The sequence below is a fragment of the Acinonyx jubatus genome, chromosome C1 (assembly GCF_027475565.1).
Source record: "Acinonyx jubatus isolate Ajub_Pintada_27869175 chromosome C1, VMU_Ajub_asm_v1.0, whole genome shotgun sequence".
Taxonomy (NCBI): Eukaryota; Metazoa; Chordata; class Mammalia; order Carnivora; family Felidae; genus Acinonyx; species Acinonyx jubatus.
In genome coordinates this window covers 41276230-41303309 of record NC_069381.1, presented here as the reverse complement: position 1 = coordinate 41303309, position 27080 = coordinate 41276230, and the positions used below count along the sequence as shown (strand labels likewise).

Genomic DNA, 27080 nt, shown 5'->3' with positions numbered 1-27080 from the left:
CACCACCCACATCCGTCTAACATCACTTCCTTCACGGTTAGGAAAAAAAAAATCTGGGAACGCGAGGGGTTGGGCTGAGCCGCACTTGGGGAACCGCACGGACCTTCTGCTAGGACTCTGGTCCTCCTCCGTCTGCTCAGCCCGGTGGCTCCGCGCACCTACCACCATGGAGCTTCGGTCTCATCTCGGGGCCACTTGTTTGCTGAGCTTCAGTTTCCTGCTTCTCATCACCTCTTCTGATGGACATATTGGGCTTGGAAAGGGTCAGACTGCCTTCTTATATTAATCTTTACTCATACTGGGCCCCAGCCCAGTATAATCCTCTTCTTATGCTAACACGATCCCCCTCCCGTTCTGTGTCTTAGGCCACGCCAGGTTTCTTTTTATCCTCTCTAACCGCTCCTGGATTTTGAGGATTTCTAGGGGATGAGGAGTAGCGGGTCTGGGAAATGGTGAGATGAGGAAGTTGTGCTTGAGGCCTCCCTAAATTCTTGGGTTGGAGGTAAGGAACGACCCTAAAGCAGGTTTAGGAGCCAGCATAGGTGCCTAGCACTTGGTAGGTCCTCAGGAACAATCATTTTTCCTTTTGGGAGAAATATGGTCTTTGGAGACCTGCACATGCAGAGACCCTTTCCCTGGCTATGAAGATCCCCCTACTCACCTTCTCCCTGAAGAGTTAGGTCACTGCTTCTTCCGGACCTTGGGGAGAACAGCACCTGCATCCCAGGACTGGTATATAAGGAAAGGCCAGGTGAAGGATGGAAGGTCTGGTGTTAGAGGGTCACCAACAGTTGTCCTTGGTGTGCTTCAGTCAATGTGTCGAAGAAACTGATTTTTTTTGAGGAGTTGAGGGGACAGTGGTTATGAATGGGAGATCGGTGTGACCTCCACCCCCACCCCATCCCCTTACCTACATCTCCTTTGGAATTCAGGGTTTATGCTTTTTCTAAGTAGAAGAGTGGTAGCATGGATTCTCCTCTCCTTTTTTTGTACCAACCTTACTGGATGGAGTGATTCTGATGCAGTCCTGATGTTTTAAACTTTGCTTTATCCTTCCAATTTGCATATTTATTGGCAGGTGATGAGGTTGGGTGGTCACTCCTTCAGTAAATAATTAATTTTTGATCACCTACCATATTCCAGGCACTGTACTAGGCACTGGGGATCTTGGAATAGACAGGACAGATAAGGGTCCTGCTCACAGAGTTCATATTCAAGTCAGAGATACAGAGAGTAGACACGTGAACAAGAACAAATGTAAGAAGCAAGAGAATTTCAGCTAGGGATAAGTATTGTGAAGAAAATGAAATCGTGATGGAGTAGAAAGAATGGTTGGGGAGGGTGAGGGAGCTGGCATTACTTGAGCTAGGAAGGTCAAAGAAGACTTCTGTGAGAAGGTGATATGTGGATTTCCATCTCAGTGATGAAACTTCATGGTGAATTCTACTGGGCCAGAATATTTTCAGTACTGACAATCTCATTTTGAAACATTACTGTATATTTAGCACAAAAATGTAAGTACCAAGGGAGACAGAGTATGGTGTTATGAGTGTGGGTGCAGATCTGAGTTTTAATTTATTCTGCTATTGGCCAGCTGAGAGGCTTAGGGCAAGTTGCTTCACCTTTCAAAGCTCAGTTCCTCATCTACAAAATGGGCATAATAATAACTACCTTGGACACTCAACAAATAATTTACTCTGTTCCAGTTACCGTTAGGTGTAGGCAATACCTTAGAGTCATGTGTTCAGTATCTTTACTCCTTGGTAGATATTAAGCCATATATTTATTAATGGTTGTTCCAGTTGCCATTACTGCATAATAAACCACCCCAAAATTTAATAGTGTAAGGAACTTATTTTATTATGCTCATAATTCTGTGAGTCAGGATTTCAAACAAGGCACCGTGGGGAAGGTGTGTCCCTTGGTTCCATGTCTGGTTACTTTTCCATGTGGTCTTTCTTCATGGGCCAGGTGTGGGGTTCCTCAGTATGACAGCCAGACTCTTAAGAGGGTCCGTCCCAAGAGACCAAGGTGGAAATGCATTGCATTTTTATCATCTAGCCTTATAAGTCACATAGCATCACTTCCATTGTAGTCTATAAGGGCGTGTTCAAGGGGAAGGACCTCCATGGAAAGAATGTTGAGGACACTTTGTAAGAAAAGCATGTGGAATGAGATATTGCTACAAGTATAGTCTGCTCCAGTAAGCCAGGACCATTTCTGTCTCATTCATGCTCAGGAATATCTGTTGAAAGAAGAAATGAATGGTGTATCTGATCATTGAGATCCCTGTCTTTTTTCTGCTTATAGTCTGAGGACTGTCAAAGCAAGTAAGCAAGCAATTGCATAAGCTGTGATATGTATGGTGAGCAAGGAAAATACCAGTAACTGTAGCAGTATGTAAGAAGGCAACTTGAGGAAGGGGGGCTGTGCTCTGAGGATTAGAAAAAAAAAGGCATGTAATATTGTGTTATAAACTTAGAAAGGATTTAGTTAATATTTATTATTATGCCCTCCCAAGGAAGAATATTTAATTGTTCCTGAAGGGAATTAATAATGTTTCAAATTTTTGTTTTTTGTATCTCTTGGGTATGGATTCTTGGGAAATAAATTATAGCCTACCTACGCTACCTCCCCCAAAGTGTGCTACCTGAAGCAGTATTTCCTGAAAATTTTGATGAGTATGATTTCTTCCCAAATGTTTTCAGAGCTCTGGCTCTTTCCAGAAGATGGCCTGTTGGTTTGCAGAGAGAAAAGACTGAACGACCCTACTAGTTTCATTAAAAATAGGAAATACAGAAGTGTGAGCACTGGATAGGAATCAGGAGACCTGGTGTTTTTGTTTTGTTTTGTTGTTTAAAAAATTTTTTTTAATGTTTATTTTTGAGAGAGAGAAAGAGAGACAACATGAGTGGCAGAGGGGCAGAGAGAGAGGGAGACAGAATCTGAAGCAGGCTCCAGGCTCCGAGTTGTCAGCACAGAGCCCCACACGGGGCTTGAACTCACAAACCCCGAGTCATGACCTGAAGTCAGACGCTTAACCGACTGAGCCACCCAGGTACCCCAGGAAACCTGGGTTTTAATGCTGGTCAGACCATGTAGCTCTGGTCTTACCAGGGCACTATTAATTGAATGAGAGTGTTGAACTAGAAATGATTCCTAAGAGTCATTTCAGCTCTAACAGTATGGTATTGGAGTGGTTTTAACAAATACAGTTGGTATTAACAGTATGGTATTAACAAATACAGTTGACTCTTGAGCAGCACAGGGGTTAGGGATGCTGACACCTGCACATCCCACAGTCGAAAAATCAGCATATAACTTTTTTGACGCCTCCAAAACTTTACTGATGATCAGTAGCCTTACCAATAACATAAATATTTGATTAACACATATTATTATGTTCTATATATTATATACTGTTTTTATCTAATAAAGTAAGCTAGAGAAAAGAAATGTTAAGAAAATCACAAGGAAGAGAAATATATTTATAGTACTGTAAAAAAATCCATGTATAAGTAGATGCATGCAGTTCAAATCCATGTTGTTCAGGAGTCAACTATAATTTTGTTGTTCTCTGTGTCCTAAAAATTTGGGATATATCATCTATGGGGAGAATTGTAATGACTAACATTTTCTGTACATTTACTATATTCCAGGCACTGTTCTGTGCATTTTTCATGTATTAACTAGTTTAATACAATAACCCTCTGAGATGGATAATATTTTTTCTTATCATCCTCATTTCACAGATGAAGAATCTAAAATGGGGCAAGGGAGTCACACAGCTGGTATATGGACTCTCTGGTTTAGAAATCCTAGAGCCCGTCCTCTTAACCAGTATACCATTCCTGTCTCTGAGTGCAGAAACTCCTTTGAAGACTTCACAGGAGAAATAAGAAAGTTGTCAATGGGGGTGGTTCAGATGCTGTCACTGCCTGAAACAGAGATAGATGACTTTGTTAAGTCTCTGGAATAAAAATTCGGCACTGACACATGAAGTGTCAGTGTCCTACGCACATTCACAAGAATCCTATGGGATGGATATTTTTCTTAGCCATATTTTGCATTTGTGAAAATGCCAAGAGGGTGGAAGTGGGATTCCAGTCCAGTTCTGCTCTACTGTAGTTGGACTTTGCTTAGCTACTGTGTTATTCTATCTCTCAGGTACAGTGTTGTTTGTTTTAGAGGCTTGGCTGCCAGCTCTGACACTTGACCTTTTGTTTCAACAGCAGGAGTGGGTGGATAATACTTTCCTGATGTCTTTCACATACATTCATGAAAACACTTTCAGGATGAAGGGGTTGGAATTCTGCTGTAAATGCTGTGTTTAGAAATGGTCCTCCCCAACCCCACTTTAAAAATTAGTGTTTTAGGGAAAGGGCTACTGATGTGGGAGCCTTCAGCTCACTTTGCAGATAGTGGCATAAATTAGGTGGCTGTGCATGTGACACTTCAGGAAGTTGGACTGTTTTCAAATGTTCCACGTTGGCATGGGTGTATAAGTGTGGGTGGGTGTCAGGAGAGTAGGTGATTTTAATAACAAAGTTAACACTGTACCCTTTCAACTTATATTTGAAGTGAAACAAAAGGACCTGGTTTTCCAGATCTGAAGTCAGTGTTTTCATTCTCCTTTGGTGAGACTGTATTCTTTCATTCGTTCGTTCATTTAATCTTTGCTGGAAAGGCAGTATAGTGTGTGGTTAAAATACAGACTCTAAAAGTTGGCCACCTAAGTTCTAATCCCAGTTCTGTCATTTACTGGCAGTGCAACCTTGGGCAAGGTGTTTGACTTCAGCTTCCATATCTGTAAAATGGGGATAATTAGAGTTTCTACCTTGTAAGTTTATTGTGAAGATAAGTTAATATGTATAAAACTTTGGAAAACAGGACCTGACATACAATGAATGCCATGTGAGTATTAGTCATTATTAATATTGTTGTTATCATTGTATTATTGTGATCATCACAAAGTAAGCATTCAGAAAATGATGGTGGTGATTATGACTCTTATGAAAAATTCTAGTGTACTTTTTATTTTTATTTTTTAACAATTTTATTTTTAAGTCCTCTCTATACCCAACTTGGGGCTTGAACTTAGAACCCACAATTAAGAGGTGCATGCTCTACCGGCTGAGCCAGCCAGGTGCCCCTCCAATGTACTTTTTTTTTTTTAAGTGTATTTATATTTGAGAGAGGGAGAGTGTGCGTGTGCGAGCAGAAGAGGGGCAGAGAGAGAGGGGGACAGAGGATCCGAAGCAGGCTCCTCACTGAGAGCAGAGAGCCTGATGTGGGGCTTGAACCCCCAAGCCGCGAGACCATAACCTGAGCCAAAGTTGGATGCTTAACCAACTGAGCCACCCACGAGGCCCTCCAATGTACTTTTTAATACAAATTTTCAAAGCAATTTTGTACATGTAGTGAATTGTTTCAAATAATACCTCTAGACTGACTCTTAGGGATGATGCAGTAAGGCAGGTTGGCACATGTTGAGATACTGGAAAAGCATGTTAATTAGGAATCAGGAGACCTAAATTCTGGTTGTGATTTTGTGGTTTTGGGTAGCCTCTTCCTTTTTCTAGGCCTTCCTAGTATTAAAGGATTGGACTAATCTCTTAAATTTGTGCTGTCCCAATACAGTGGTACTAGTCACATGTCACCCTTAAATTTAAACTAATCAAAATAAAAAATTCATCTTTTCAGTTGCATTAGCCACATTTCAGGTATTCAGTAGCCACTTGTGGCTAGTGGCTACCATATTAAATAGTGCAGATCTAGAACATTTCCATCATTGCAGGAAGTTCTATTGAATGGTGCTGCCACAGGGTCTCTATTCTTAGCCAGAACCTCCTATGACCTTTAGCTGTGTCAGCTAGCTTCTTAGTAGCCCCAGTTTATGGAGAAATTGAATTTTACCTGATATTAATCTAGCTTCTTTGACTTTCTTTTGGGTGACATTTGCCCGACACATACTTTTCAATCAACTTACTTTAGACTTTTTCAAGTCTGTCTGTTTTAGGTGCTCTTTTAAATGGTATAGAGGTAGGTTTTGTTTTTTGTTTTTTTTTTTAAGTGAAATCTGACAATTTCTATTTTTTAACTTTAACTGGCAAGTTTAGTCCACTTATATTTATGGTGGTTATTGCCAGAGCTGGTCTTATTTCTGTCATCTGGTTTGCATTGCTACTGTTTTTTCTTCTTGTTTATTTTAGGGATTTAGTATTTTCTTATTCTCATTTTGTTTTGTCTCCTTTATTAATGTAGAAGTTGACAGTCTAGTTCTTTTCTTTTGGTGATTACTTTTGAAATTTTACTTACATACTTACAAAATCTAATATTAATATATTAACCGTCCAATGGAAAGGGGTCTTAGAACATTTCAACTTCAGTCACCTCCTCTTTACTTATAAGCAGTTGTTCGGTGTTTTTTTTTGTTTTGTTTTTTTTTTTTAACTCTACCAATTGAGCACTAACATTCTTTGTAAAGATAATAATTAGATTTATCCACATGTTTCCCAATTTATTTGTTCACTATTCCTTGTATCTAGGCTTTCTTCTGGAATCATTTTCTTCCTGAAATGTGACCTTCACTTATTCTTTTAGTTTCTCTGGTTCTTCCCTCCTAGGGGACTATTTTAATTTCCCTTTGTCTCTTCAAATCTCCAATACTTTCTCCACAATCTTTGCTGTCAGCTGGTGACCATGTTTCCTCTTTAACAGAAGATAGAAGCAATTGGAAGAGGCCTTTCAAAAATTGTTACCACTATATCTACCCACCTTCTAGCACCAGTGTCCATATATTCTTCCTCCCCTGTCTACTGGATAAACTATCTGTGCTCCTAGCAAAAGCTGATCCCTCTATTGGAGTAGTAACTCCTTTCTCCTTTCACCTCCTCTAGATATTTTTGACTCATCTTTCTTGTCCTGTATCAGCAATTGTCCTCCCTTTATTACATCATTTCTATCAGCTTTCAAAATCTCTATACTTTCCTCCATATTGAATAAAAACCCTTCCTCAACTCACTGCTCCCCCTAACAATTACCCCCCATATGGGAAGATTCTGTGCAAGAGTTGTAGGTACTCCTCTGATTCTTCCCCTGGGCTATCTTGATCTTGCTCTAATCATGCTTTCATCCCACTCGTCTAATTGAAACTGATCTTATCAAGGTCAGCATTGCTCTCCAGTTGCTAAATGCTGAGGTCATTTCTGATTTAACAGGAACATTGGAGTCAGTTGATCATCCTTCCTTCTTGAAACATCTTGGAAACACTTGGATTCCAGGACTCCATGCACTGCTAGTTTTCTGCCAGTCTCACTTGGCAGTTCCTTCTCTTGTCCTTGTCTTGTTCTTCTTTGTCTCCCCTGACCTAGGAGTCCTCCAGGGCTCTTAGACTCCCTCTCCATCTATACTCACTCCCTTGGTGATCTTATTCAGTCTCATGACTTTAATAACATCCACATTCTGATACCTGTCCCTTGAATTTCAGCCTTAGACATTTAGTTGCTTATTCAGCATCTATACTTAGATGTCTAGTAAGCATCTCAAAGTGAACATACCCAAATCAAATCTCTTAATGTTTCTTTCCAAAACTCACTCTAATTGCTCCCTTCCCCAGTTCTGTTAATGGCAACTCCATTTTTCCAGTTGCCCAAGCCAAAAACCTTAAGAGTTGTCCTCAACTTCTCTCACCCCATATGCATAGCAAAATCCTTTTGACTTTGCCTTCAAAATATATCCAGAATCCGGTAGTATCTTATACCCTCTATCATCTCTGCTAGTCCAAACCATCATCATTGTTTGCCTGGATTATTGCAATAGCCACTTTACTAGTCTCATTTGCTTTTCCTTTTCCCCCCTATATTAGTTTACTAGGGCTGCAGTAACAAAGTACCACAAACTGAGTGGCTTAAACAACAGAAATTTATTGTCTCACAGTTCTGGAGGCTGGAAGTTTGAAATCGGCAGGATTGGTTCCTTCTGAACAGTGAGGGATGGATCTGTAGATGGCTATGCTCTTCCTGTGTGCATATCTGTGTCCACATTTCCCTTTTTAGATAGAGACCAGTCACATTGGGTTAGGGCCCACCTCGCCGACCTCATTTTAACTTGATTACCTCTGTAAAGACCCTATTTCCAAATAAGGTCACAAGTCTGGGGGTTAGGACTCCAACATATCTTTTTTTAAGGGATACAGTTCAACTCATAACACCCCCTGTAGTTTGTTTTCAGCATAGAAGCCAAAGCAATCCTGTGAAAACATAAACCACATTGTGTTACTACTCTGATCAAAACCCAAGAGCCTAGTAAAAGCTAGAGTCTTTACAGTGGCCTAACAGGCCCTGCATTGTCTGTTCCCTCCTCTTTGTTCCCTCTTTGTTCTTACCTCCCTCTAGTTTTAGGGACACCACTGTGTAGTGATTAAAAGCAGGGAGTCTGGACCTTGATTGCCTAGGTTCAGATCCCAGCTCTGATACTCATTAGTGATATAAACTTGGGAGTTATTTAGACTTTGTGCCTCAGTTTTCTCATCTGTAAAATGGGATTAATAAGAGTACCTACCTCTAGGGTTATTATGAGGATCAATATTCATAAAGTACTTAGAACAGTGCCTTGCATATTATATTAATAGCGGGTACTTGTAGCAATTCTGCAGTCCCAGACACTGTTCAGAGTTCTTTAACGTATTCATTTTTTCAATCCTCACAGCAACCCTAACAGGTAAGTACTGTTGTAATCCTTGGTTATCCACAGGTGAAGAAACTGAGGGTAAGAAACTTGCCCTAAGTCACACAGCTAGTAAGCTGCAACTAGGATTCCAACCTAGGGAGTCTAGGTCCAGAGTTCATGCTCTTAACCACTATGTAATACTACATAGTAAATATTTATTCATTGAAATAATAATGAGTTGTGAATACGTGATGGTGGAAAAGTTTCTTAGTTTTTCAGAAGATGTCTGTCTTGCCCTCGTTCTTGAAAGATAGTTTTGCTAGGCACGTAATTCTAAATTTAGGGATATTTCCTTTTCAGTATTTTGAAGATGGTATTCTGCTTTCTTCTGATTTCTAGTTTGCTCCTGTCAGTCTAATTATTGATGTTTTGTAGGAAATATGTCATTTGTCTCTGAAATGCTTTAAAGATCTTAATATTTTTGCTGCTCTGCAGTTTCACTACGGTGTAAGTGTATGTATTTTGATTTTGTAATTTGTCTCAGTTGCTATAGATTGTGCTTTGTGTACCTGCAAATTCATGTTTTCTCTAAGTTCTTGAAAATTCTCAGCCATTCTTTCTTTCTTTTTCTTTTTGAAAGATGCAAATGTATTTTAAGTAGTAATACATTCACATGGTTTGATATTTCAAAAGGTATTTTTTCCTCCCATTTTTGTTCCCCAGTCACCCAGTGCCCTATCCCAGTGATATTGTCTTTTCAAATATATCCTTTTCTGTCATCTTTTCATTCTGAAACTCCAATTCTTTTTATACTAGCTCTATTAATCTTCTCAATATTTCTTGGCCTCTTCTTCACATTTTCTATCCCCTTATCTCTCCATGCTGCATTCTGGATAACTTCTGATTTCTCTCTCCACTGGTCTCTAATTTGCTGTTTTAACCTATTCATTGAATTTTTTTATTTTTTAATTAAAAAGCATTTAACATTTATTAAAAAATACAAAGTTTACTTACTTATTTTTTTAGTAATTTCTACATCCAACATGGGGCTCAAACTCACAATCCTGAGATCAAGAGTCACTCACTTTCTGACTGAGCCAGCCAGGTGCCCCTTCAAAATATCTCCAAGCTCTGAGTTGTCAGCACAGAGCCCGACACAGGGCTTGAACTCACAAATCACGAGATCATGACCTGAGCCAAAGTCTGATGCTTGACCAACTGAGCCACCCAGGTGCCCCTCATTGTATTTTTTTTAATTAATAGAATTTATTTTTTTGAGCAGTGTAAGGTCTGTAGAAAACTTGAGTGGAAAATAGAGTTCCATATCAGCGGTCACCCCTCCACTTTCCCCCTCCCCGGGTTTTCCCTATCATTAACATCTTGCATTGATGTTGTTCATTTGTTACAATTGATGAGCCAGTATTGATACATTATTATTGACTAAAGTCCATGGTTTACATTTGTGCTATATAGTCTCTGGGTTTTGACAAGTGTATAATGACATATGTGTTAATTTGCTAGAGGTGCCATAACAAATTCTACACACTTGTAGAAATAAATTAATAATTAATTAATAAATTAACAAAAATTTATTTTCTTACAAATCTGGAAGCTAGAAGTTCAACATCAAGTGGTTGGCAGGATTGGTTTCTTCTTATAGATGGCTGTCTTTCTGTGTCTTCACATGGTCTTTCTTTTTTTTATATGTGTCTGTCCTAATCTCTTTTTAGAAGGACACCAGTTATAATGGATTAGGACCTATACTAGTGACCTCATTTTAATTTAATTAACCTCTTTAAAGACTGTCCAAATACAGTCCTATTCTCAGGTTTTGTGGTTTAGGACTTCAACATACCAATTTGGTGGGGTAGACACAATTTAACTCATAACAACATATATCTGCCATTACAGAATCGTACAGAATAGTTTCACTGCTATAAAAATTCTATGTTCCACCTACTCATCCCTCCGTCCCCCGTGAACCCCTGGCAACCACTGATCTTTTTATAATCTCCATAGTTTTGCCTCTTCCAGAATGTTATGTAGTTGGAATCATATATTATGTAGCATTTTCAGATTGGCGTCATTCACTTAGCAATATGCATTTAAGGTTCCTCCATGTCGTTTTGTGGCTTACTAGCTCATTTCTTTTTATCACTGAATATCCATTGATATTATATTTCAACCATTATTTTTTTTAAGTAGGCTCTATGCCCAAGGTAGGGCTTGAACTCACAACCCCGACACCAAGAATCAAATGTTCTACCAACTGAGCCACCCAGCTGCCCCTATATATTTAATTTCTAGAAGTCCAGGTGCCTTTATAGATTTGCCTATTTATTTCATGTGTTGCATGCATTTTTGTGATCCCATGTGTTACTTCTTTATGTGTTTTTAATTTAAAAAAATGTTTATTTTGAGAGAGAAAGAGTGAGCGAGTGGGGGAGGAGCAGAGAGAGAGGGCAAGAGAGAATCCCAAGCAGGCTCTGCACTGACAGTGCACAAACCATGAGGTCATGACCTGAGCCAAAATCAACTCGGGCGTTTAACCAACTGAGCCACCCAGGCACCCTCCATGTGTTATTTCTTTAAATGTTCACACGTAGTTATCTTTGTGTCCTATGGCTGATAATTCTAATATCTGAAGTCCGTAGGGGGTCTAAATCTATTTGTTGCCTCTGCTGATTCCTACTTGTGGTGGCCTGTTTTCTTATGTGTTTGGGGGAATCTATGATTGTGAACTGTTCATCTTTGGCTATTCTGGAGGCCTAAAGTGGGGAGTACTTTCCTCCAGAAAGGTTTGAAATTTGACTTATCTGGAAAACTAGGGGTATTATCATTTCAGTCTTTTTTTAAATTGTTTAAATATGGAATCTCAGATTTATCTCCATTTTGCTCTATTGTAATAGACATTTGCTTTCAGGTCAGCTTTCCCTTTTATTTGTTGCTCACTATTTGGTTTTAGCTTACTTTAGCCCAGTGAGTACATTTTGAAAGCCTGTTTTATCTGGGATTTTATTATTTTGTAGGTGGATACCGCCCCAAACTGTCTACTTGGTCAGTCCCGCCAAGGCAGGATTAAGTTGCCTGAGTTTAGGTATTGACAGGTAGAATGATGGTGATCAGTCACATTAGGCACCTTCCAGTTCTCCCAGTTTCACTCTCACTTAATCATTAACCCTTCAGGATTAGACTTTGGGCCCTAGGCAAGTGACATATTTCTCTTGGCTAGCAACCCACACTGTTGGAAATGAAAAATGATGATGATTAGTTGGGATACTGCCTGTGTGCACTAATCTAGATGAGCTGTTTATTTCCCTGTGGTAACACTGATGGAAATTTGAATTTCTTCTGGGAAAGGAAGGTCTGCAAGATAGTATCATAACTGAAAAGTCATAGAATTGAAGTTTAAATCCCAGCTTGGCCATTTACCAGCTATGTGACCTGGTACAGGTTATGTAACTTCTCAGAGCCTTAGAAGTCTCAAATGAAAAGCATAACAAAAGCTGCTATTTACTGATCATTTATAAATGCTAAGCAGTGTGCTAAGGTACTATATATTCTTATTTCTTATGTAATATCCAGTAGCAATCTTATGAGATACAGCTATTATTTTACCTATTTTACTGATGAGAAAACAGAAGTTTAGGGAAATATAGAGAGGGTTATTGTTAAGGCCAAATTAAAAAAGATTTTTTTATGTATTTATTTTTGAGGTAGAAACAGAGCATGAGTGGGGGAGGGGCAGAGAGAGAGGAAGACACAGAATCCGAAGCAGGCTCCAGGCTCTGAGCTGTCAGCACAGAGCCCAATGTAGGGCTCGAACCCACAAACTGAGATCATGACCTGAGGCAAAGTCGGATGTTTAACCCACTGAGCCACCCAGGCGCCCCAAGGCCAAATTTAGATGAGATAACGTGTAGTTAACATGAGCACATATAAAGGGGCCAATGAATGACAGTATTACTGTGATCACTCAACATTTTTCAAGTAATAAAACTAAGTCATTTACATGATATGGCCTAAATAAGATTCATTTACTCAAAAAATATTTTATGGAGCACTTACTATGGCCATGTATAATGCTCAATGCTGGAGAAACAGGAGGGAATAAGACAGATATGATCTCAGCCCTAAGGTAGTTCCCTTTAGTGTGAGGGAGACAGGCACATAAACATTTATAGTTCAGCCTGGGAAATGCTGTGATGGAGCAAGAATAGGCTGCTTTGGGAGTCAGGGAAGATTTATCAGATGTAATGATGCCCTCTGGGTTTGTATTTGAAGAATAAATTGGAAGTGAGGATGGAAGGAAAGGCAGAGGAGGCAGTAATAATGAAGGCTGGAGGGGAGACAGTACATGCCGAGTTTAAGGAAATGAAAATAGTTTTGTGTAGAGGATTTTAGAAAAAGTGTGGAAAGTGAGCCTGGGGAGATGGACAGGTGCCATATTTTGAAAGGCTTTGTAAGCCCTGCTACCAGAGTTTGACCTTTCTTTTTAGGTAATTGGAGAGCCTCTGAAAGGTTTTGACATAACAGAGGTATGATTTTGGTGGAAGTTAGGGGAATAATAAGAGTAGCTTTGGATACATTATCTCATTTAATCTTTACACCAACACTTGGAGGTAGGTATTATTATCTTGATTTTAAAGATGAATAAATTGGGACTTGGAGAGTTCACTACATTTACAAAATTCACACATTTAATAGGAAGTGGAGTCACATATCCTTGTATTTTTTTTAACGTTTGTTTATTTTTGAGAGAGAGAGAGAGAGAGAGAGAGAGAGCATGAGTAGGGGAGGGGCAGAGAGAGAGGGAGATACAGAATCCAAAGGAGGCTCCAGCACAGAGCCCGAGGCAGGACTCGAACCCACAAACCATGAGATCATGACCTGAGCCACCCAGGCATCCCATACCCTTGTATTTCTGACCCTAAATCTATGTTCCTGTATTGTCTCCAGCTAGTAATGATTTGTTGTGACCTATTTTGTGTTTACCCTGTGGAAAGTTCTCATTCATGCTTATAGTGTTATTTGCATACTCAATGTTAAAGAATTTCACAACCATTATTTGCTGTTCTTAAAAATTATGAATTAGGTCATGTTTTCTCTGTTTTATATATATGAAAGTAAACTGAGCCTTGAGGTATGGGACCATTCATGGTCCCATACACCTAGAAAGTGGTAGAGCTGAGACTTGAACACCATGTTCTTGACAGAGGAAAACTTTTTTTATGGCTACCTTGTGAACATGCCACATTTCTTTTTTTGGGTCTTTGCCTCTATTCACGGGTGAATGTTTATAAGGCTCTTTCCTTCCAGGTTTTGGAGATCACATTCATTGGAGGACACTAGAAGATGGGAAGAAGGAAGCAGCTGCAAGGTACAAGATATGGTTTTAGGTTATTTATAGTGGAAGGGGTGCCTGGCTGGCTCATCAGATAGAGCATGCAACTCTTGATCTTGGTGTCACAAGTACAATCCCACATTGGACCTAGAGATTGCTGTAAAAATAAAATACATTCAGCAGGTTATTTATGGTGGTAAAACACTTTCCAGCCATCAGCTTAACGTTAATTTCAGGTGAAGGATTATGCCAAAACAGAGCCAAAACTGGGGAGTTGCCTGATGATAACAACAACAACAATACTAGTCGAGGTGCCTGGGTGGCATAGTTGGTTGAGCATCGGACTCTTGGTTTCACCTCAGGTCATGATCTCACAGTTCCTGGGATTGAGCCCCACATCAGGCTCTGTGCTGACATTGCGGAGCCTGCTTGGGATTTCTCCCTCTCTCTTTCTGCCCCTCCCCTGCTCGCTCTCTCTCTCTCTCTCTCTTTCTCTCTCTCAAAAAATAACCAAATATTAAAAAAAAAAGCACTACTAGTTAACATTTAATAAGTGCTTAGTATGCACCAGACACTGAATTATGTGAATTAACTCATTTAATTCTCACAAGAATTCTTTTGAGGTGGCTAATGCTGTTACCTTCATTTTAGAGATGAGAAAACTAAGGCACAGAGCAGTTAAGTAACTTCCTCAAGATCACATAGCTAGTAAGCGGTGGAGCCAAGATTCAGACCCAGGCACTATGGCATTAGAGCCTGCACTCCACCAGTAAACCACACTGCCTTACAGTCTCAAGTTGAATAGTCTCGAGTTTCAGTTAGGTTTAGTCTATGCACTGATGCAAATAACTGATGCAAAGGAGAAGAAAAGGCAGAGCAGGGGAGGGAAGGCTAAACACTGATCTAAGTGCTTTACATACATTAATTTATTTAATCTTCGTAACCTATGAGGTTGGTTCAGCCTGTGAAATAAGAACTGTTGTTATTGTATGGGAGAGGAATTGAGACACAGAATGATTAAATAATTTGTCAATTGATTACACAGCTACTAAGTGATAAAGCCAATACATGAATGTTCTCTATTGTACTGTACTGGAGAGATACAAAGACCCAAAATATGTGCATCTACTTTATTAAAAAAATGTTTTAATATTTATTTTGAGAGAGAGAGAGAAAGAGCAAGCATGAGCAGGGGAGGGTTGGAGAGAAAGGGAGAGAGAGAATACCAAGCAGGTTCCGCGCTGTCAGTGCAAAGCCTGACACGGGGCTCAAACTCATGAACTGTGAGATAATGATCTGAGCCGAAATTAAGAGTTGGACACTTAACCAACTGAGCCACCCAGGCGCCCCTGTGCATCTACTTTATACACACACATACTTGCACAGAAACTCACACTTCTGCACCTACAAAATTATAATTGACCCTAAACAATGCTGGGATGGGGGCTTAGGGATGCTGACCACCTGCTTAGTCAAAATCTGCATATAACTTTTGACTCCCCAAAAACTTAACTACTAATAATCTACTGTTGACTGGAAGCCTCACTGATAACATAAACAGTCCATTAACATATTTTGTATGTTATATGTATTGCATATTGTATTCTTACAGCAAAGTAAGCTAGAGAAAAAATATTAGGAAAGTTATAAGGAAGAGAAAATACATTTATAGTACTGTACTGTAAAAAATCTGCATTATAAGTGTACCTGTGCAATCCAAACCCCTGTTTTTCAAGGGTCAACTGTATAGTGCTTGCTTTTGCTAGAACAGACCCTACAGCTTAATGACTTTGAGGCTTACACATTCTGTAGAATAGGGTTGCCAGATTTAGCAAATAAAAATAAGGATGCCCAGTTCAATTTGAATTTCGGGTAAATTGTAAGTAATTTTAAATATGGCCCATTCAATATTTGAGACATATTAAAAACATGTTGCTTATCTGAAATTCAAATTGAACTAGGCATCCTGTATATTATCAAGCAACCTTACCCAGGAGAAAAATTTATGTTAGTTTCTCAAGTTCTTTTTTTCTTTTTTTAATTTTTTAATGTTTATTTATTGTTGACAGAGAGAGAGAGAGAGAGAGAAACAGAACGTGAGCAGGGGAGAGGCAGAGACAGGGAGAATCCGAAGCAGGCTCCAGGCTCTGACGTGTCAGCACAGAGCCCCACCCTGGGCTGGAACTCAGACTGGGAGATGGTGAGCTGAGCTGAAGTCCCCAGCTTTACAGACAGCCACCCAGGCGCCCCAGTTTTTCAAGTTCTAAATCAAATGACTGTTCCTAGATGAAGTCTTAAGTGACTTTGGGGGGTATGTTGTTTTTTCTCTTTTATACTTTTATATCCCAACAACGTATTCTATCCATGTAAGGTGCTTTATTTTTCCCATTCAGACTTCTATGGGGAAACTGTTTTATGTTCATCTGAATTCCCAATCATGAAGAAGTTGAATGATTGAAATGGTTATTAAATGGTTATTGAGTAAACAGTTACTGAGAATCACTGGGTGTAAGGAAAGAAGGGGAACTAGCATTTGTGAATGGTCTTTGTATGATAAATATGGTGCTCACTGCTTTGCAATGTTTAATGCTCATTAGGGCCCTATTATAAACGGTTGGGCAGTCTTTGGCAGATCACATTCTCTTGAGGCTTATTTGACATAAATAACTGATGTCATTCTTATTTCCATCTTTTTTCTGAGAGCAGATCCTGGGTTTAGTTGGGGTAGATCTCATGTTTCCACAGCAACAATAAGTCCTTTAAGAGTAGAGAGGGACAGGAAGTGCACTTTGCCCTTCCGGTTTGCGCCGGAGAGTTCAGCAACCCGGAAGTGACGCTACCCGGTTGCACATGGCCGCGTCCCGTAAGGATGCCGCTCGTAGTGTTTTGCGGGCTGCCATACAGCGGCAAGAGCCGGCGGGCGGAGGAGCTCCGTGGGGCGTTAGCGGCCGAGGGCCGCGCGGTGTACGTAGTGGATGACGCGTTGGTGCTGGGTACGGAGGACGCGACGGTGTATGCCGATTCGGCCCGTGAGAAGGCGTTGCGCGGGGCCTTGCGAGCCGCAGTGGAGAGGCGCCTCAGTCGCCACGATGTAGTCATCCTCGACTCGCTTAACTACATCAAGGGCTTCCGCTACGAGCTCTACTGCCTGGCGCGGGCGGCGCGCACTCCGCTCTGTCTGGTGTATTGCGTACGGCCGGGCGGTCTGAGTGGGGGACCTCGGGTGGCTGATGCGGTGGACCACCGAGGCCTGAACCTCAGTGTGAGTTGGAGGCCGCGCACTGAGGAAAGAGGGAGACCTCTGGCGGTGGGCACCCCTGTCCTCAGGGAACCACAGGCAGTGGACTCTGTAGCAAGCGGGAGAACCCAAGCAGTTGTACCTAAGGAACTGGAGCCAGAGGAAACCGGGGTGCCAGATCTTCCAGCTCCTGTGACTTCAGAATTTGATACATGTGAAAAGCGTATGGTCAGTACCTTTTACTCTCCTGAACTTATGGAGGCACTGACGCTGCGCTTTGAGGCTCCCGACTCTCGGAACCGCTGGGACCGGCCCCTGTTCACCTTGGTGGGCTTAGAGGAGCCATTACCCCTGGCAGAGATACGGGCTGCCTTGTTTGAGAACCAGGCTCCCCCACCGCATCAGTCTACACAGTCCCAGCCCCTTGCCTCCGGCAGCTTTCTGCACCAGTTGGATCAGGTCACCAGCCAGGTGTTGGCAGGACTGATGGAAGCTCAGAAGCGCGCGGTCCCTGGAGACTTGCTTAAGCTTCCTGGCACCACGGAGCACCTGCAGTTTACCCGGCCTTTGACCATGGCAGAACTGAGTCGCCTCCGACGCCAGTTTATTTCCTACACCAAAATGCATCCCAACAATGAGAACCTGCCTCAGCTGGCCAACATGTTTCTGCAGTATCTGAGCCAGAGCCTGCACTAAACAGAGGAGGTGTGGGGGGAAAGCCCTGGCTCCTTGTCTAACCTCCACTGCTCTCTGTGTTTCTTGATAAAGTAACCTGAAGGTCTACAGAGCATGTTGATGTGTCGTACTACAGCTGTTGTGACTGATTTTACTCACATTTTCCTCTGAGTGCCTCTGTTGTGACAGGCCTTGAGTTACAGCATAAATTGAGACTAGAGAAAATGGAGAACTGGCTTGGAGGATCTTGGCAATTTTCTCCAGGACAGAGCTCAGGTGGACAGGATTTGTTTAGATTGGGTTCTACCTGTGGTGTCACACGCCCAGGATTTCCCCCATCTGAATTGTAGGAGAGCAGACTGGATGGATGAATTTTTTTTTAAACAATTGTGAGTGGAAACTGAAGATGAGACAGTTCTGCATCTGCACTGGCCTTTCTTTCATACCACAGTTTTTAAAGTACTGTGTCTACTTTTTGCTAGTCTGTCCTAGGGCCAGGGGTCACCGATAAATCCACTGGTTTCTGTCCTTGGGAAGCTTTGGTTCTAGTGGAAGCAAAAGCCATAACTATTAGAGTTTACATCTAATAAAATCTTTTAGAAGAAAGTCTGCTGGAATCTCTTTTGCTTCGTGTAACTTAATGTTCTTCATGTAATTTACTTAATGTAACATTTAGAGACACATGTATCACTGTTATGCCTTTGACCAAAATAGTACTTTGACAGTGCTTGATGAGAGACTGGATATTTGGTCTAACCTAGAGTGATGATGACAACTTCCATAAGTGTTGTGCTTCATTCTTTATTTCAAGGCAAATATCACTTTAAGCTTTTTCATTCTTTCACTGATTTTATTAAATAAAAATCAGCACTTGTGATTTTCAAAGATGAATTAGATACTGTCTTTGCCCTTGAGAAATTAATAGTTTGGTGAGAAATACAAGTAAACATGATTATGGTGTAAAAATGTCGGTGTTTACAGGATAATGACAGAATGGTTTGGGACCCCAGAAAAGGAAAGGACTAATTAGCCGTTGAGAGAAGATAGTTTTGGGAAGGCTTGTAGAGGGGTTAATATTTGAGCTGTTACTGTAGAACATGTGTCAGCAAACATCAAATAGTAAATGTTTTAGCCTTGTGGGCCATAGGGTCTCTGTTGTAGCTTATTAGCTGTAGCACATTTTAGCACAAAAGCAACCATATACAATAAGTATACAACTGAATATGAGTATGTATGTGTGTGTGTTTGTGTTTATTTAAGTGATTTCTACACCCAAGCGGGGCTCCAACTCATGACCCTGAGACCATGAGTTGCATACTATTACAGCTGAGCCAGCCAGGCACCTCAGTATAAGTGTGCTTGAATAAAACTACACCAAAATGTGTATTGTATTTAATTTTCACATATCACAAGGGGGACTATTTTTAGATTTGTTTTCAACCATTTAAAAATGAAAAAAAAATAGCTTGTATCTTACAGCTCTACAGAAGCAGGCAGTGGCCTGGATCAGGTCTGCAGAGATTTGCTGATCTCTGCTCTAGAAGGATAAATAAGAGTTTACTAGAGAGGGAGGAGGGAGCAAGGCATTCCAAACTGCTCTGTAAGTGCATGGAGCTATTGAAAGGTTGGGCTACCTTGGTGGTGGGTTTCTTGCTCATTAGGCAGTCTGGACCACCTTTTGTTATATTTGATATAGTGGATGTATTATAGTTACATATGCTATATTAGATGATATATATTAGAATTCCTGTGTGAAAGGAAGGTTTGGACTAGGCAACTTTAATGCCTTTTCCAACCTCTGTTCTCAGATTCAAAGTTAGTTATTGGTTGTGGATTGCGATTCTAAATTGAAGTAGACAGTAATGGTCAGAAAGAACATTGGTTTTAGAGTCAGACTTAATGAATTAGGTCATAAATGACAGAACCTAGATTTTATGTGGCCAAATATTTAATCTCTTGGGAGTCTCAGTTTTCTTATTTCTATTATGAGAACGTTAGTAGTATATACATTAGGATTGTTGTGAGGATTTAAATGAGATAATGCCTGTAAAGCACATAGCACAATGTATAATAAATGGGTAGCATATTTTGGTTATTATTATTATTATTATTATTATTATTATTATGGCTACTTAGATCCCACTTCTCACATAAGTTTTTCCTGCTTATTCGGTTTTTACGACTATTAGAGGTACAAATCCACCCCAGATTTGTAGTAGGCCTCTAATGAGGTATTGAATAATTCATTTGACAATTAATTATGTGTATTTAGAATAGTGTCTAGTACATAGTAAATGCTATGCATTTATCAATATATTCAATAATATCAATAATATTCTATCTGCCACATGTAAAGCATGTAGGGAGAGCTGAGTTCTTTGCTTTAGGGAACTCCCGAGTCTATTGTAGGGAGATGGGTAAGTAATAGAGTAAATATAGTAAATGCAATGATTGTATTGTGTAGTGTGGTGTTACAGGGGTTGTATGATTCAGAAAGCCATGGCTACTTACATAGGACTTTCCTACAAGTTGGCATTTAAGCCTTGAGAGCTTAAGGACTTCATTTGGCCAAGACTGGTTCAGGTGGATGATGTTGCTCATCATTTGAAAAAAGAAAAAGTTTTTTCCTCCCTGATTATGAAGATTACATTTAATTGTAGAAAAAATGGAAAATATAGAAAAAGTATAGTAAAATCCACAATCCCATTATCTAGGGATAACTATTATGTTTTGGTATATTTCATTTCATTTTAGGGTCTTTCCTCTGTACATAGTTGTACAATTAAATCCAAACTGTAGATGATAATTTTATATTCTGTTTTTTGTTTTTTTGTTTTTTTGTTTTTTTTAAAGTAAGCTCTTCACCCAACGGGTTTAAATTCATGATCCTGAGATCAGGAGTCACATGATCTACTGACTGAGCCAGCCAGGCGCCCCATTCTGTTTAATTTGATGTACCAATGAAAAATTTTAACATTTTCAATGATTATATAACCATAACATTTAGAAATACTGTAATTTGATGTTTCTTCTACAGTCTTTTCTCCCTAGCTTTAAAGCCCAAATTTGCAGAATTTATAGGAATGTCAGAACTTACCAATAATTTTATTATAATCTATTATTGAATATTTATGTTGCCTAAAAATTTTCTTAATCCAAATCGTACTACCTGAATGTCTTTATACATTAATCTTTGTCTTTATATATGGTCATTTTATTAGGATAGACTTAAAGAAATGGAATTACTAGATTATAATTCCTTTGTTTTCTTTTCAAGTGGCTTGCCCTTAATGGTGATCATCCATAAGTCCTGGTGTGGAGCTTGCAAAGGTAAGTACAAATAATCAAACCTCAAATGTGTTCTTAAATATTAACATTTAGTTAAAAAAATTAGCACAGGGGTACCTGGGTGGCTCAGTCAGTTAAGTGTCTGACTTCAGCTCAGGTCATGATTTCACGGATCGTGAGTTTGAGCCCCACATCAGGCTCTGTACTGACAGCTCACATCTGGAGCCTGCTTCGGATTCTGTGTCTCCCTCTCTCTCTGCCCCTCCCTTGCTCATGCTGTCTGTCTCTCTCTCTCTGTCAGAAATAAACATTTTAAAAAAATAAATAAAAAACATTGGCACAGACTTTTCCCAGCAGTACTGATTGCTCTAAGGAATACCAAAGAAATATATATGACATAGATTCCCTGCCCTCAAGAAGTTTGCAGTTACTTTTGCAAGGGGTTGGAGAGTAAAGCAATTGAGATATGGTTAGGGAGAGTATAGTATTAGTGCTATAGTAGTTGTATAGACAGTAAATACAGGAAGCTGAAGTGTACAGAAACATGAGAAGTGGTTAGGGAAGTCTTTCTGGAGGAGGTGGGAATGAAATTTAGAACCCAATGTTATTTGTGGCACCTATTCTTTCTACTTTGCCATCTTGCCACTTCCCGGTCAGGTTTTTCCTTTTGTTTGGTATGCTACACTCAGCAGAATCCTAGTTGGAAAAGGAGTAGAAAATTAGTGCGAATAGTGTAATATATATATATATATATATATATGTATGTATATGTATATATAATATATACACACACATACAGTAATGTTACTGTGTTTTCTGTTATTTCAATAGAAGTTACTGACATGTGGCTATAAAAAGTAAATAGAAATAATTTTTTCATTTATATGCCATTATCTATATTTTATAAATGAAGTAAAAGTTTCAGAGAAATAAAGTCGTTCACTCCAGGTGACCTACCTGTGTGAGTAAGTAGCAGAAACACAGCCAGAATTCAGGTGTCCTGATTTCTGGTTCTTAGGAGTTTAAAACAAAAAAGAGTTCAGTTATTTGAATCAACTCTGCAAATTAAGGTTTGGATATGAAAATGATGTTTTCTTATATTTCAAACTCTTTTTTTCCCTCCTAGCTTTAAAGCCCAAATTTGCAGAATCTACAGAAATTTCAGAACTTTCCCATAATTTCGTTATGGTGAATCTTGAGGTAAGACTTTGGGGGTTTCTCCTTTCTGCTATGATTTTAAGTCTTTGCTGTTTTAGAATTAACATCATTAATGGTGTAAAATCATATTTAGCAGAGCAGGCATCCTGTATGTATGTGTTTTCCTCTTCACTTCTAATAGTAAAGCTTGTGTCAGGTGTAAAAGGCCATCCAGCCTCCACTTGTGGGAGGAAGGGGAGGAGAGATTAGCTAAGAAGACCACATTGTAAGGTCCTTCAGTCTTAGTCTATAATTATGACATGTTTTACATTTTTGTATTGCTGAACTAAAGGTATAGTAACACATGCAGGACACAGATCTCTGCAAAATGTGATTCATTTGAGCACCTTGTCTGTGCTGGGCTTGTATGTACAACGTTCCTGTTTCTTCATTAGGTATCCTTTATGCCCTCATTGAAATTATATATGGGGAATTGAATATGGTGGGACAGGTGAAACAAAATATGTCAGATGGTGGTAAATGCTATGGCTTAAAATGAGGGATGGAGGGGATACTTCGCAATTTTAAATAGAAAAGAAGGTGACATTTGGGCAAAGATTTGAAACAAAAGGAGTGAGCCTTGTGGATAATGGAGAAAGCATGTCCTGGCAGAGGGTAAGAGTAAGTACAAAGGCCTGAGTGAGGTGCATGCCTGGCTTAATGCCTTGACAACAAGGAGGTTAGCATGGTTGAAAAAGACTGAACAAGGGGTAGAAGGACATAAAGTTAGAGAAGTGCCCAGGTGGCAGATTATGTAAGGCCTCTTAGGCCAATGCAAGGACTTGGGGTTTTACCCTGAGTGAAAGGGGAAGCCACTGAAAGGTTTTGAAGAAAGAAAGGACATGCATGATCTGACTTAAGATTTATACTTAATAGGATGAAGAAGAGCCCAAGGATGAAGATTTCAGCCCTGATGGAGGTTATATTCCACGAATCCTTTTTCTGGGTAAGGCGAAAGACCTTAATCTGGGGATCTGTGATGTGGAAGGAGGGGTAAAGGAGTCAAGGCACTTACTCCATCTAGTGAAATTGTAGTAGGATGGCTAAAAACAAAAACAAACAAAAACCAGTTTCAAGAGAGTAGGGGAGTTCTAAATGCTAGAACTTCAAATTGGAAGGAAAATTTTTTTTTATTAACTAACTGTTTTTGTGAGCAATGACAGAGTACTGAGCATCCATTCATTCATTCGGGTATCAGCCACATGTCAAGCCCTGTGCTAGGCACTACAGGGACAGAGAGAAGCCATAGTTCCTACCCTTGACTTCATAGTGCAACTGAGGCAGTGGAATACTATAACTTAACAAATGTCTTTCCACAAACAACTTATAAAAGATACTAAATTTAATGACCATCTAATCTTTGCTCAGCATTCGGCTGGATTCTGTGGGGGAGACAATAGAAATGCAGAATCCCCCCATCATCAAGCAGAAAAGAAACATGCCAGGAAAAGAGGACAGCATATGCCAAGGCATGGGGGACTTGACTTCAGGGAGCTGCAAGGAATTCATTGTGATTACAACATAAAACACAAGGGGTAGAGTGGTGAGATAATGGGCTGCAGAGATGGGCAAGTATTGTTTCCTAGAAGGCCTAATATACTGTATAGCATTTGAAACACCTCTCCGTTATAATTACTGCAATCCTTGTGGCATTATGTCTATAATAGATCCCAGTGGCAAGGTGCATCCTGAAATCATCAATGAGAATGGAAACCCCAGCTACAAGTATTTCTACGTCAGTGCTGAACAAGGTATGTTATGTTGAGAGAAAGGAGGAGAATTGCTGCTAAATTTAACTAGCTCTATGGTAGGAGACTCGATTCAGCATGTTAGCTCAGCGTCTCCTGCATGACCAGCTTTTGGCTAGGATCTGTATAGAATATAGGAGAAAGATGAGACTGAGCCCTATCCCTAGCTGCTTAAATCTAGTTTGGAGCTAACTGAACCACAGGAAATAAGACTTGAGGCTTACAGAGATAGTCACTTGCCTGTGGTCTCACAATTAAGTCACAGCCAGGATTTCAGTCCAGAACTTAAGTTTTTTCCCACGGCACTAAGGCCACTCTTCCTGTAAGAATTCAGAGGAGGGGGAATGCTGTTAGCTGATCAAGTCTAAGAGGTTTCATAGATCGTAATCTCTAATTGGACCTAGAAAGATAAGAATTTGTCTCTATGGACAGATACGAGGACATTTCAAGCTATGGAAGCAAGGGGTGGGAGGTGTAGCCCAGCATGGAGTACGTAAGGCTTGCTGGAGGACACAGTGACTGGATTGAATCTTGAAGAGTGAGACCTAGCCAGCGGAAGAATGCAAAAAGCATGTTCCAGGCAAAGAGAACAGCATCAGCACAAACAGGTGAAGGAAGGTTGAAATCATGTCAGTCATGCCTTGTTCTCTAATCCTTGAGCACAATCATTCTAGAGGCAGAGATGGAATTCATGCTACGTACTGCCCGTTTTCCTTCCAAAGTTCCCCTGTGTCATCTATAAGAAGGGGTTGTTTGCTAAGTTGCCATGTGTTCAGCATTGCCATGCTGTTGCTGTTGTTGTTGATCACTTTGTTTTGAGTCCTCGGAACTCTTATTTCTTAGAATAGGGAGAGGAACAAGATCTGGAGAAGTTACCTCCTTCCCATGGGTAAGGAGAATGTCATCTTCCTTACCCAAATGCAGATCACTAAAAGCTGGAAATTTCCCTTATGGGAAGGGCAGCTAGATTTTAGGTCCCCAATTCTTGAACCTTGAGATTCACATTCCCTTTAGAATTTCATCGAACTTACCATTGCCATCTCCACACTGCCATCATCTTTTAACACATTAGTCCAAATGTGGACACAAAACCTTTGCCTGAATCCCCCATGGCTCAGCTGACATGAAACTGGAACATTCAAACTTGGCTTTACTAAAGGCTTAGGGAAAGCAAAAGGGATGTAACCAACTATTCTACCTGGCTCTTATGAGGTTACAGGCTTGCTTTCTGAGATTTACAGACTCTGGCTCAATCTAGCTCCTGGCCTGTCACTGTATTAGAGAGCCTGTACCAAAACACCTGCTCTCCTTGAAGTTAAATCTACAAGAGAGGTGTCCTGAGATAAACACGAAGTTTCATGTCTCATCTATGTAGGGCCCTCCTTCCAGTCTACTCTTTGAGAACCTGCCTTCTTCTATGTATAGGTGATACTAGAAATGACTACCTACTTCATTGAAGACCACTCCCCCTTCTAGCACATGCACACACATGCTTGTAACTTCCACAGCACATGAAATAAATGCAGCATTCATCAAAATGATGTGATGGGGATAGTAGGAAGGTGTTTTCTACTCCTTTAATGTCAAGTGAACATCTGTAGTCTATGACAGGGATACAGTCCTAATCCTGGATGGTAAGCCATAGTAACTAGTAATATTTTTGTAGTATTTCATAAATTATAAAGCTCTTATTATTTATTTAGTTTTTATAATAAGCCTGTGTGAAGTAAGTAGTGTTAGCTCATTTTATAGATAAGCTATAAACAGATTCAAAGAGGTAAATGACTTTCCAGGCCTAAAATCCAGAACTAGATCTCGAGTCCAGATCCTGTCATATTTCTCCTATAACAAAAATCTGTGTTAGTTGTCAAATGTCGGATATTAAAAACCTACTTCATACTCCCCCCACCCCCACCTTTATTTCACAGTTGTTCAGGGGATGAAGGAAGCTCAGGAAAGGCTGACTGGTGATGCCTTCAGAGAGAAACATCTTGAAGATGAGTTGTAACATGAATATATCCCTTCTTTCATCAAAGTTAGTGTTCTGGAAGGAAAGCAGCAGGGGAGGGAACAATGAGAAATCACTCAGAACAATTAAACCAACCAGGAAACCTTTCTCCTGCCTACATGGGAAGGAGCGCTGTCACTGTGGAAGACTTCTGCTAACAGAAACTGGTCTCCGTGCTTTGGATCCAGCAGAGTGTGGCAGACTTCCTTTTCCCGCACCCTCTTAAAGATGTCTATTTGTCATTGAATGTAAAGGATGACACTTTTGACACAAAACTTGAGCCATTTGGAGGTTTATTCCTCACACTTCAGTATTTGAATCTTTTTCCATTTCCTCCAGCTTTATTCACCTTGGCGGTGAAAGGAGACAAGTAGCATCTTTTCTACAATAGTAAAACTTCAGAAATAGTTTATCATTTAAAACAACAAACCTAAATGTAAATCAGTAATTTTACCCCACCAAGGAGACCAGCCTGTTTCTTCTCATTTTTTCCTGGGAATAATCTTGGGCTTCTTCCTGAATCCCAGAAACTTCCATCCTCTTCTACTGCTTGGGCTTCCCTGTTTGCACGCATGTGTGTGCAAGAATGGCTGTGTGCTTGGACTCAGCCCCAGCTGGAAGCATGCTTTTCCCTGTTACTGTTATAGAAACAGAAACCTTCAAGCCCTATGTGGAGCCATTTTTGTCAAGTCGTCAACTGTATTTTTGTACTGAGGTTAACAAAAAAATTAAAAGATATTAATTGTTCCATTAAACTTTAATAAAACTTTGAAAGGAAATGTGTTGTGATGGCCTTTTTGTTACTAGAGAATGGAGGGAGGGATGGAGATCACTTCAGGAAGAAAACTAGGCTTGAGGGCCTAATCTAGGACTCTTCCCACTCCTGCTTCTCCCACATTCACATGGGCATCA

General features: G+C 40.1%; 2 protein-coding genes across 2 annotated transcripts; both read left to right on the top strand.

The window, feature by feature from the left end:
• Positions 1-42: 42 nt before the first annotated feature.
• TXNDC12 (thioredoxin domain containing 12) lies at positions 43-26947 on the top strand. Its single transcript, XM_015086621.2, has 7 exons — positions 43-263; positions 13990-14050; positions 21205-21257; positions 22342-22415; positions 23289-23358; positions 24080-24163; positions 26089-26947. The coding sequence occupies exons 1-7, from the start codon at positions 167-169 to the stop codon at positions 26166-26168; spliced, it is 519 nt and encodes a 172-aa protein (XP_014942107.1). The 5' UTR covers positions 43-166; the 3' UTR covers positions 26169-26947.
• Positions 14521-18812, top strand: KTI12 (KTI12 chromatin associated homolog). Its single transcript, XM_015086620.3, has one exon. The coding sequence runs from the start codon at positions 16884-16886 to the stop codon at positions 17946-17948; it is 1065 nt and encodes a 354-aa protein (XP_014942106.2). The 5' UTR covers positions 14521-16883; the 3' UTR covers positions 17949-18812.
• Positions 26948-27080: the final 133 nt, after the last annotated feature.

Bases quoted from the DNA above. Each gene is read 5' to 3' on its own strand.
- TXNDC12 (XM_015086621.2), top strand. From the start codon at position 167: ATGGAGCTTCGGTCTCATCTCGGGGCCACTTGTTTGCTGAGCTTCAGT. The intron at 264-13,989 runs GTCAGACTGCCT...CTTTCCTTCCAG, and splicing joins ACATATTGGGCTTGGAAAGG to GTTTTGGAGATCACATTCAT. The intron at 22,416-23,288 runs GTAAGACTTTGG...TATACTTAATAG, and splicing joins TCGTTATGGTGAATCTTGAG to GATGAAGAAGAGCCCAAGGA.
- KTI12 (XM_015086620.3), top strand. From the start codon at position 16,884: ATGCCGCTCGTAGTGTTTTGCGGGCTGCCATACAGCGGCAAGAGCCGG.